At 40.0% G+C, this 12,328-nt stretch overlaps 1 protein-coding gene across 7 annotated transcripts in view; it reads left to right on the top strand.

Moving 5' to 3' along the window:
* The window catches only part of ube3d (ubiquitin protein ligase E3D), a 159,112-nt gene that overhangs the window by 10,995 nt on the left and 135,789 nt on the right, over positions 1–12,328 (top strand). For all 7 annotated transcript variants that reach the window (XR_007957062.1, XR_007957063.1, XR_007957064.1 and 4 more), the window contains exons 3-7: positions 1,177–1,267; positions 2,530–2,770; positions 3,876–3,945; positions 5,591–5,669; positions 7,315–7,423. Coding sequence is in view for 4 of the 7 variants with exons in the window: in XM_052025342.1 (XP_051881302.1) it covers positions 1,177–1,267; positions 2,530–2,770; positions 3,876–3,945; positions 5,591–5,669; positions 7,315–7,423 (590 nt within the window). In the remaining 3 variants the exon portion in view is untranslated. The remainder of the gene's footprint in view (positions 1–1,176; positions 1,268–2,529; positions 2,771–3,875; positions 3,946–5,590; positions 5,670–7,314; positions 7,424–12,328) is intronic.

Here is a 12,328-nt window from a genome sequence, read left to right as displayed (position 1 = left end):
AGCTTTACAGCCTGTCAGTATGAAGTAATTTACCAGCTCGATGGTGTCTACCCTTGTCTCTGCTCATTAGTGACTGAGAGACAGGTTGCACAAATTTTCAGTCCAACTGACAGGCAGGTTGGGGATGAGAGAGTTCTGATCAGTCTGTAAGCTGACTGCAAAATGGGAACAAGATGCTTCATTGCCATCAGAGTGGTTAGAGACGATGTGAGAGCAGGTCTTTTGTACCAGTTGTGGAATTGTGCTTTCTTTTTAACTTATCTCCCCAGATGCTTATAATAGTTGATGAGGAGTCTTGCCCTGTAATTTTTCTGCCTGTTTCTAATTTGAGCATAGTTAATTGATGCCTATGGCAATTGTGAATTATGTAGTGGGTTTATTTAGGGATGGTAAATGTCTACAACTTGGTTTGTCAGCAACCAGAATGTTTATTATACGTTACATATCCCTTGATTGAAGCAAGCTTGTCAGTCACGGTTGTAGAAAATAGACACTTCAGTCAGGAACTATGTCAGGATAGTAATGGGGACTGAGCTCAAGGGGCAGGTCTTGTAGTTATGTTACAGTGATTGATGGGCACCTCAATGTTAATGGTAAATGTCATGAATCACTGATTTGCTTAAAATAAAAAAAAATCAATGCATGAAAAGTGTGGTTTTTTCCCTCAAAGAATGGGAAATACGCCATTGGACTGAAAATCTGTGGACCATATTGGTTATGATGTAGTAAGACTGTAAAATGTAACTTCAGTTTTTTATTAAAGCACCTCACAGAATCTATGTGGCTCATTGTTTTTGTTTTAAGTAGTATGTTATAATACCTAAAATATGAAAATTATTGTGGCTTATATTGAATCTCTGAGAACAATGAAATTGTTGAAAGCTTCAAATTTGCACACTATTGTCCAATATTATATTTTATTGTGTACTAAAATAAAAGTTTGAATAATTCAATCTTAAGTATTTGTCAATACTTAATGTTAGAAGTTGTTCAGAGGTTGTTAAAAGGTACTGGGACAGGTACATGGATAGGAAAGGTTTAGAGGGAACATGAGCCAAGTTCAGGCACGTGCGACGAGTTTAGATGGAAATCTTGGTCAGCATGGACCAGATGGGCTGAAGGGTCCATTTCCGTGCTGTATGACTCTAATAGTAATAATATTTCCTGTTCCTTTAGAGCTGGTTCCAACTGTGATACGAACATTGAAAGCTCAGGCATGTTATGTCTTTCAGTGCCAGAGCTGTGGGCAATCTCTACTCCAGACACAGTAAGGCAACTTATTGATTTTTTTTTATTATGAGTGGCAGTGGAAATGCTTTTGTGATAGAAATGGTATATGTATAAGGCAAGTATTTTATTCCATATTGGAAGTCATGTTAGGTATTGGGCTTCACCTTTAACTCACAAGGTCGTGAGTTCATGTCCCATTCTGAACAGAAAAATCTCGGCTGTCACTCACATTTAGTAGTGAGGGAGTCCAGCATGCTGGAGAGACTGTTTCTTCCAGAAGTAACATTAAACTGAGCCCTTGCCTTCCCTCTGAAGCAGTCATAAAAGATTGTAAATTTCTTTTCAAAGTTGAGCAGGTGAATTCTGCTGTTGTCCTGGCCAATAATTATTTCTAAATCAATTATGCTGAAACAGATTATTTGGACATTTATAGCTCTGCTGTTTGTGGGGTCTTCTTGTATGCAAATTGGCTGCTATGTTTCCTACAATACAACAATAATTATACCATTTTTAGATCATGAAAGTTATGTAAATGCTAGTACCCTTTTTGTGGCTCGGAGACCTTTTAAAGAAGCGGAGTATTCCAGGCAAGATCTGTTCATGGTAACATTGCTAATGATGTTGTAAATTAGCATGCACTATCCTTACTCTTGCAATGGAAACAACATTTCATTCCTGCTGATTCATCGGAGATCCTCAGTCTATAAGTCCTGGTTTAGTCCTATTCCTTGACATTTCCATGTGTCTGTGGTCCGTCTGAATGGCACATTGTGGTGACGACAGAGAGCATCATCTCTCTGTTGTAACCTTGTTCAACAAGTGTCTTGTGCCAAAGTCAAAAGTTACCCTAATGATTAAAGTACTTTGGACAATATGAAAAGAGTGGGTGGAGTTGGGCTGGATCACTCCTCACTCCCCCTCTTCCCTCCCCACCTCCCCTCCCCCCCCCAGTTGCCCCTACCAACCAGGCATAGTGGAAGCTCAATGGACCTTTGACAAAGACTCAGGTGGCAGATCCTGAGGCTCTGCCTCCTGGCAGGCTTTGACAGTAGGCTAAACTTGAGGTGGAACTTTGCCTTGTATCAAAGCTGCCGAGGGATTCAGTAGATATTTTAGCTTTAAAATCTTAATGCTATAAATAGTTGCTGTGAAATATACTTTTACTTATTATCAGAAGAAGCTTTTAATGTGGTGAGTCTTGCACCAAGCCCATTTTAATTGAGAGTGGTATGATTTTTCTTACAATTGAGATCATAAAGTGGGCATGAGTATTAATATCATGTGATATTTTGCATGTAGGATGTTTCGGAGAGTTCTACCTCTGCCTAATGGAGATTGGAACGACGTGGTAGAACACTGGTGCTGCCATCCCAATCCTTTTGTCCGGGATTTTCAGCCAAAGTTGGATGACTGCTTATTGGGGGATACCTTCTTGTTGGTGAATGTGGCAAGTGTTGATCAAACGGCTGCATGTGAAGAGAAGGAGGGTCAGTCAGAGATTGGGCAGAACGCAGATGACAGTGGAGCCCATCTAGTGAAGGTCAGGACGTTGTTTTAAATCGGCTTCATCAAATCAAAAAAAACAAGTTACCTTGTACTTGACTTTTAGTCCATGACTGTTTCTACCGATTGATATGGAAGCACTCTGTGTTAGGCTCACAAGGCAGACTTCGTAGTCTGACCCCCCGGGGAAATCTCAAGACAATTGTGTCCCCTTTTGAACTCCAGAAAGACCCCACTGGTGGAGAGCAGCTGTCTCAAGATCATTGAACAGCTGAGCAGAAGGTTGAACTTCTGCCTGTGTTTGGGGCTTCAGCTCAGTTAAGTACGTAAAAGTTGGTGGTTCTTCATGGAATTGCTGGCCTTGAAGCAGGAGAACCAGTTTGTAAGCAGGACGTAAACATTTTCTGGATTTGCATTTTCCTGATCAAATCAGGAAGATCTCATTGCTTCCTCTAAGTTGCCTTTCGAGTTCAAGAGAGTCCAAAAGTCTTTACTACCTTTAGCCCCATTACCTTTTAAGTATATTCTCCCTTTCAATGTATGTTGGAAGAGTGACTGCAGTATTCCTTGGGAGTTTCGCTGGTAGTCCAGCAGCACCAAAGTCCCCAGCGTGCTACATTATTGGGGTTTTATTGTATTGTTTTATATTTAACATGGTTGCTAATAATGTTCTTTTGGTCTGTAGTAATTATCCTAATAATGCGTCAGAGAACTATTCAAATCATATTGAGACAACCAATTAATATGAAAGCTGCATATCTTCTTTCCCCTTAGAGGCCTCTCAGTGCCTCCCTGCTGGCCACAGCTGTCTAAATTCAGCTTAGAATTGGTGTACTTTTGAATGGTTGGCAGGAGGTATGAAAGGCTGGGCCAAGGCTGCTGATGTTTATCCCTTCCTTCCCCAAGGCAGAAATGTGTCAGTTTTGTATCATTTTCTATCTTTAGTGGCACACTTGGCAGCTGACAAAGCTCCCTGGCTGAGGTAGTGTGTCTTTGGGGGGGGGGGGGGGGGGGGGGGGGGGGGGGGGGGGGTTTGAAATGAACTGACAGGCGCACAACTGCCGCAACATCTCTGTTTCATGTTGGCTGAAGACTGTGCGCTGCATTCCTGGTATTCACTTTGTTCGCCTGTGTTCTTGCAGATGCCAAAGAAAAATAAAACTGTAGTTTGCACACGTTGCAGGAAGATGCTGGGAGATATGACATCTTCAGGTACAAAATGCACAGATTCCTTTGCAGCACTCAAATCACTGTGCCTGTGTAGCTTGGTGTCATTGCTAGCTTGTGTGATCCTCTCTTTAGCTTCACCTTTCAATCCTTTTCTTTCTCCTTCAGTTGTCATCTCCTGTTTCAGTTTTTCACTGTCTTTGTTAGCCTCTCACTCTTTTCTTCTCGCTTTATTTTTGCTTCTCATTCTGCTCTGTCTATGCATTTCTTTGTTAGACTTTTTTTTTCACACACTTTTCTTCGTTAGACTTTTTTCTCATTCTTTTCTTTTTGCTTTATCTTTGCCTCTCATTCTGCTGGACTTGCATTTACTAGCTGTAGCTCCAATTGGGTTGATTCCTACTGCAGAAGTTACATAGAACAAGTTGTCCTTGCACCAAGGCCCGGTACTTGTGGCTTCAGTTTTCACATCACGACCATTCATTGACTTGGTGGGTTCCAGGTGGGATTGTTTGTGTGGCCAGCAAAAGAAAGGCCTGCACCAGACTCCACCCACAGCATGAGGCTAGCGATGTGGTGGGGGTCCAAGACTGTAATCAGTTTTCAATTATGGAAACATCAGGAAAAACCACAGCTACTGACAACCTGAAACAAAAACAGAATATGCTAGAAACACTCAGCAGGTCTGGCAGCATCTGTGGAAAGAGTTAATGTTTCAGGTTGAAGACTCTGTCAGAACTAGGGAAGAGAGACAAACAAGTTTTAATTTGCAGAGAAAGAGCAGCAAAGGATAGATGGGAGAAATAGAATATCTGTGATAAAGTGAGGCCAGGTCAGATGGGTTAATAGGGACATTTAGATGATGATTATGCTTCTTTGTGTTTTGTGTTGCTAATAGACGGCTGCAGATTATGCTCAGCTGGTCAGACTGTACAAATGGGTAAAGAAAAATTGAGTCAATATCACAGATGGATGACTTACAGCAGAAATGGCCATTCTGCTACAGGCAAAGTGAGTTATCTAAAGTGGGTGAATTTAACATCGAGTCTGGCAAGTTGCAACATTTGGGACCAGCGTGTGCTAGAGATACCTTGATGGTGAGGGGCTGCTACCTCTGGCTGGAGAGTCTAGAAGTGCGGGTATGGTCTCAGGATAAATGGTCAGCCATTTAAAAATTTTGATAAGGAGACATTTCTTTGTACAAGGTATTGTAATCTTTGAAGTTCTCTGCCTCAAAGTCCTGTGGATGCCTCAACATTGTGGCTGAGATTTTGAACACTAGGGGGGATCAGAGGAGCTGAGAACTGGGCAGGAAGGTGGACTTGAAGCACTTGTTTGGCCGTGGCATTGAATATGTGTGATTTTGATTGGCATTCTGCCTTCATTTCTTGTTATAATGGAACTGGACCAATGAATAGGGATCATGTGAAGTTATGATGAATTGAGTATTTTTTGTAATTCACCATCTTGCAGTCACAATGTTTCATCACATTTTAATAGTAGAAGTTTTGAATGCTTATTAATTTCGACCTTGTGGAAATAGAGTAATGGCTACTGAAAGGTGTGCATAAGCACAGTCATAATGTGAGTGCGTGTGATGGTTTATTGACTTCTTCCTTTGCCATGTAAAGCAATAGTTTCTGAGCAAATTCTATTATCTCGCTGATGTTTGTAATCTATTTTCTCACAGATACAATTAAATTTTATATCACCGAATTGCTGGTCCAACCTCTGATGAACAAGACTTTGGAAAGACAAATAAACGAAAGGTAATATTTCTTATAACATGCATCTAGGATTGTAGTACAATATAGTAATATAATTTGTATCTCTGGATTTTGCTTGCAATAAAGCCTCTGAAAATTAATTTGTGTGTGAAGTGTCTGAGATGCTTTGTAGTGAAAGGTGATATTCACAGCCCAGAATATTATTCTTTTATTAGATTCTATTATAAGACAAGATTTCTTTATTAGTCACGTGTACATCGAAACAAACAGTGAAATGCATCTTTTGCATAGAGCGTTGTGGGGGCAGCCTGCAAGTGTCGCCACACTTCCGGCGCCAACATAGCATGCCCACAACTTCCGAACCCGTACGTCTTTGGAATGTGGGAGGAAACCGGAGCACCTGGAGGAAACCCACGCAGACAAGGGGAGAACGTACAAACTCCTTACAGACAGTGGCCAGAATTGAACCTGGGTCACTGGAGCTGTAATAGCGTTATGCTAACCGCTACACTGATGTGCGTAGAGTCATAGTACAGAACAGCACAGCACAGAAATGGGCCCTTTGGATCATCACCTCCATGCAGCCCTTTTTGCCCATTTACACTAATCTCATTTGTCCGCATTGAAACATCTTATGGTTTCACTGAATGGCCATCTCACCAGCAGAAGTTGCTATCCATTATCAGCAGGCTGCCCTCAGAAGGATCATCAATGGGAGAGCAGGTGTGAGTGGGAGAGGCAGGAGGAGAATCAGAAGTAGGAAAAGAATGGCCAGTGGAAGAGCTGTGGCAAATGTGAAATGTCCTCAGGCATTCAGAGATGAGAAGGTGCAAGTACATTCTCAATGTATGCCATTTTCTTAACATTATCTGTTAGTATCCCGGAAGAATCCTCTGCTGATGTGATGTTGCTGTCATTTGCTTCACTGGGGCTTTTTCTCATTATTATTTTCCATTCATCATGTCTGATCTGATGTTCCACCTTCCCATTTCACTCACTGTGATACACCATTATTCCTACTGTGTCCTGACTTATCTCGTCACGTGTTCTCATCTCTATCTCTTGACCCAGCAACTGACTGTGTGCTCTCATTGCACCCTTCCTTTGGTCAGGTTAAGCCTTAAAATCTCTGAACCCCCTCCCCCCCACCCTTGCACTGTAATAGAAGCATCTTGCTACGGTCAGTTCTGGTCTGTAATCTCTTATAGACACCCTGCCTGAGCTGCCACAATTCCTCCATTTACTCCATCCCTTGCCCCATCCATGCTCATGATTTTCTCTGTCATCCCTTACAAAACTAGTGTTTTACTTTGGAAATGTGATGGGTGCTTTTGTTAGATTTTCACAAGCGGTGAAGAGAAGTGATGGCAGAATGGAGCATAAGTATCCATTGGTGGGACCAGTATTTACGGGGCTCATGAAAAAGACTGGGGCAGAATGAGGGCCAGGACTGACCAAATGACATGCAACACCAGGCCTTGGGACGACTGAAAGCTTAATCTAGTTGGATTGAAACTAATGTGATCATGTTTTACCCATTTTATGTTCAGGTAATGGTCTGACTATGATAAAAGTGGTGAGTTGCTGCAGAGATGTTTTCATCTGTAGGGTCCTCACACAAATTTAGGAGAGGAGTGCAAAGGAAAATGGGGCTGACTGAAATTTTTCTTTTTGAATTACTTGTTAGATACTTCTTCGTGGAGAATGTGGTTGCTGGCCGATTGATGGAATTATCTTCCACTCAAAGTACCTTTAGATTCTGCATTCAAGGGCATGATGGAGAGACCTATGCTTTGGTAAATCCTTTTCTGTACCACCTTGCATGGGCTGATTGCTACTGGTCGGTTTGTAAATGCTTGTGAAATCCGAGGATGTGGGTGAATCCAATAATAATAAAAAGGTACAAATTGGAATCTTTCACTGAAGATGGGCAATAGATTTCACCACTGGGTGGCAGATTTTGAATGGGTATTCGCAAGTTTTGATGATTGTCCACAATTTTTCTTAGCCCTGTGTAGACTGGGAAGAAGGCTGCTTCTAAGATGATTCTGTAAGCTTTTTAATATCTCATTGTTTTTTTTTTCAAATTAATTTTTCAACATGTATAATTTTGGTAAGAATGTAGTCATTCAAATCTAATTTGCTATTGGAGTAGGAGTTGAACAGCATACTTTAGGCTTTGTATCAGTTACTGTAATTACTTTGTAAACAATAATTATTTTTAATGAAGTCTTTTAAGCCTTTTGCATTTTGAATTTATTCCATGTTCGAATTTGTGAGTTTAAGGTGGATGTTTTTTAAGAAGCAGTATGAACACAGAGGAATGCTGAAGCAGAAAGATTCATTTAAAGGGCAATTGAGCACTTGTTCACTTTCTACCAGCGATTATTTAGAAGTTATTCAGTGCATTTTGAATTCTTGATACTTTATAATGAAATTATGATTCATGTGAATAAGGTCAGACACACTGAACATTTTTGTAGCTGAAATAATATTGCTATCCTTACAAACATGATATCAAGTTGGATAGATAATATACAGTGTAGATACCACAGCATATGAAAAGTAAAGTCAGATATGGTCATTCAAAAGTTGATGCAATAAATGTGGAAGCATGTTTTCACTGGACAGCTTATCAACAGGTAGAGGGAATAAATTTACCTTTGTCACCAAGAATCTGCTGGAGGTATTTGGAGCTTTATTTTTAATGCAGATGCAGAAACACCCATCAGAAACAGCAGTGGAAACTAAAATCATTATAGTTTGTACAGGTAGGTGGATAAATATTGGGGGGAAATTCAATACCAATACCAAATAATGTAAAACACAGCAAATGTGGGAATGGAACTAAGTGGATGGGTGTTTTAGAGAGCTGGCTTTGTTTGAGATGAATGGCCTCTTTCTGAACTATAAATTTAGATAATGCTTTACAGCTGATATAAATCCCTAGGGGTGGCAGTGTTGGCTGGGATGAAATTTAGAATTAGACTTAGAGGAAAGTCTTTTGTTAATTATGACAGAGTTCACTGGCCGTGGTCTGTGTAATTGGAAAGTCACCTGATCCAGAGGGTCAAACAGTTGGTTAAAGGCAGACAACCTAATGTTTTGTCCCTGATGAAAATCACTGTGATGCTGGAGGAACTCAGCAGGCCAAGCAGCATCAGGTTTCATCTAGATTCCAGCATCTGCAGTCCTTTATTTCTCTAGTTTTGTCCCTGAGCTTGTTCCAGGATAATTCAGTAGCATGAAGCCTATTGCATTGTGTATTACTGAACAGGTCTTGCAAAACAAAAAACCTCTCCTGTACTCCACTGTTATAGAGTGCACAAGTAAGATTGGGTGTAGGCTGTTGTAGGATCAGTAGAGGGGCAGGGATAGGATTGCTAGTTGGAGAGATAGATGAGGGTTATTGGGCAACCTACAGTGTGGCCGGGGCTGTTGGTGATCAGTTTGCTTTGGGAGTATTGGATGGGTGGGGTGAGGGGCTGGGTGATTGGTGAGTGAGTGGAAAAGAAGGGATTTGTCAAGTGTGGGTCAGCAGACCAGTGGGTGACCTGATTAGCCTTTATTATCACACAATGACAGGCAGTGAGTGTACAGTATCGCTAAATTGTTACAGGTGGACACACTTTAATGTGTTCATATTGTACTCCTTCACTGTACATGTGTGATTGTTGATCAACTCACTTCCAGGGAGTGCTTTAGTAAGAGTTTTGTGGAATACATTAGAAATGTTCAGAAGGAGGTGGAGTTCACATCCTGCTGGCTGATGGATTAGTCACATAAACCCATCTTCTCACCATATTCCTCAATTCCTTTGCCTTATAAAACCACTAATTGCCTCATCAATCCATTAGCATGACTCACCTCAGTGACTAGTCTTGGTAAATTATTCAATGTCCCAGACTATCTGGAGGAAAATTTCCACCTGACTTCCCCTCTTCCACATCATTTTCTGTTTTTTATGAATGGTGGCCTCTCTATATTCAAAGCTTTTGCCTGAATGAGCAATTTGCCTTGACTGACTTTGTGAACTCTTCATGTTTGTTTTCATTAAGTGCAGTCTAATGTTTAATTTTTCATGCTTCACCATTGTTGTCTCTCTCCTTATCGAAATTTTCCTTTTAACTAAAACCATTTGCTAGTGCTGGTAACTTTGATATTTCTACGCTGCCCTCTGTACATGTCTGAATTCTCATTGTAAACACTTTTTATAAGCTCTTGTTAGATCAGTAATCTATATACACTGGCTATTCGTGGGTTATTGGATAGCTTGCTTCATTCTGCTCAGGCATTTCATAATTTAAAAAAAATCATTGGCCCACTGAACCAAGGTTATGTGCTGAGGCAATACACTTCTGTCAGAGGAGTATTATCCTAAAATAAATGTTGTCAATAATTCTGAGAAGGATCTTTCTGCAGCAGAAACATTTATCACAATATTCCAGAGCAATAAAATCATACTAGCCCAGTTCTCTGTGGAACAATTGCAACTGAGTAGCAGGATTGAAAAAGAAAATGATATTGACAAAAATAAGTCAATGATTTCAAAATTATTGACATAATGTGGAGAGAGTTCATAAAGGCAAACGCTGGTGACATACCATCCTGTACAATCTTAAGTGAACCAGAGGGTTGCTGTTAATCTGCTAATTGGCCAGCGATTCAAGGTAACCTGAGTTGCTAATGTTCAGATTTGGTTTAACAATAATGAAATTTTACCTGATTATGCACAAAATGATAAATATAGTTATTACAGAAACATTCTTGAAACTTTTGAACAGAATTTTCTGCTGTGATGTTACCCGTTTGATAAAGTGTTTTAGACTTGGTTTATCATAATATTTTGATCACTTAGAAAAGGCTGAGTGAAGTGATGCAAAAGTCTTAATTTGTCTGTGACTCTCCATCACTGGTCCAACCAGAGCTTATAGAAATTGAATGATGAGTATGCAGACATTCATGGGAAGCAGGCACAGACATCACCTTTATTACATTCTTAATGGTGACTATGCTGTCAAGGTAAATGTCAAGTGGAAGCTTAGGCAGTTGCACCATAAAGAATGAGGAAGCGTCATTGGGTAAATCTCTCTGTTTCTCAGACCCCTTGTGAATAGGTTGTGCAGCATGTTCAGTCCTCATTATATTGATCTGAAAATACTTCAGCTTCAGAGGTGAAGGAGATGTGCACCAGTGGGTTAGATAAATCAACGACAGCACCAATATACAAGGTCAACTTGTCACATTGTGAAATTTCATGCAATAAATCCAGCTCCTACATCCGTTGCTGTATTATGTGTCAATTTATACACCAACACACACAGTGGAGCAGAACAGCTTGCCTGCCAATCCTGGAATTTGATTTAAGAAGGGCAGCCTTCTACACTGGCATAACGTTTGTATAATTCTCCCTAATTTTAATCAAACCAGCAACCTGCAGTAAATTGCACATGGAAAAAATTTTCACTTAGATATAATTTTCTTATTTACTTTCTTATATTACTCACTTTTTCAGAATGATGTTTTTATATATTTGAGCAGCACAGAACATCTAACTGAGGAATTGAATGGGGAATTAAGAATAAATTAAACAGTGTAAGTATTGCTGTAAAACAAGCTTGTAGTTTTACAGTAAATCAATTTTATTGCCTGCAGTTGTGGATCTTCTCTGGAATTGCTCAGATTAAGCAGTTGTCTCTTCAAGGGAGTTCATATTTGACATGTGGGGTACCTTGCTGGGTAAAGAAGTGTTCTGGGAAGCTTGTGGAGCCTAGAGGGGAACTTGTGGGCGGGGGGGATTTTGTTCTGGGAGTGTTATTTTTATTTTGTAAATACAGGTTATGTAGAGAATGCAGTGGAAGAAAAATGAACAACTGAATAGAAAAAAGCAGATATAAGATGACAAACAATGGGAAACATTTGTTACTAAAGTTCAGAATAGATTTTTGGGTTGAGGTGGCACGCAATTGTACTTATAGTGGAAAGTGGGTTGCATGACCAGGTCCAGTGCAAGCTCCACTAAATTCAAAGACCTGTTGGAAGAACTTCAAGGAGGTAACTCCCAATGTGGGGAGTTGATTCCCAGAGTAATGTCTGCCTGGAAGACCTGGAAAGATAAGGTCTGAGGACAACAAACCTGACTCATTTAAACAAAGAATTATTTTTGGAAACTGTGCTGGTTTTTAATTTAGAATTAATGATCTTGATAGTTTGGAGATTATTGGTGGTGGGCCGGAAGTACTGGGTTACTTGTTGATAGAATGTTGCTTGTGTGCAATTAGCACTGATTTTCAATTTAAAGAATGGCAGAAAGGCTGCTTTGGAGATTGTAAAATGCAAGAAGGGAAATGATTTTAGGCTCAGCCACGTGAATTAAAGTTGGGCCTCTGATGCAAAATGTGAATTATGCAAGTAAATAATGTAAATATAATCCTTTGTTTGCATTCATTCTTGCATCAATATAACTTTTATTAGCCTCTGTGAGGAACCAAGATGACTGCTGTAAAGAATTCTGGCAAAATGTCTTAAGTGATTTTTTAAATTTCCGTTTTGTTTGAATTATGTCAGCATATTTTAAGATTGCAGGTGAGCATTGAGTGCATTTATTTTCATGCTGATTAAGTTATGGTTATTTTGAGCAATTTATCAGATTGCAGTCACAACTGATTTGAGAGTCAGTTATATCAGTTAATCAGGTTCTT

This window comes from Pristis pectinata, chromosome 10 (assembly GCF_009764475.1).
Source record: "Pristis pectinata isolate sPriPec2 chromosome 10, sPriPec2.1.pri, whole genome shotgun sequence".
NCBI lineage: Eukaryota > Metazoa > Chordata > Chondrichthyes > Rhinopristiformes > Pristidae > Pristis > Pristis pectinata.
The sequence above is the reverse complement of the archived record's forward strand: the minus strand, read 5'-3'. Positions and strand labels throughout refer to the sequence as shown.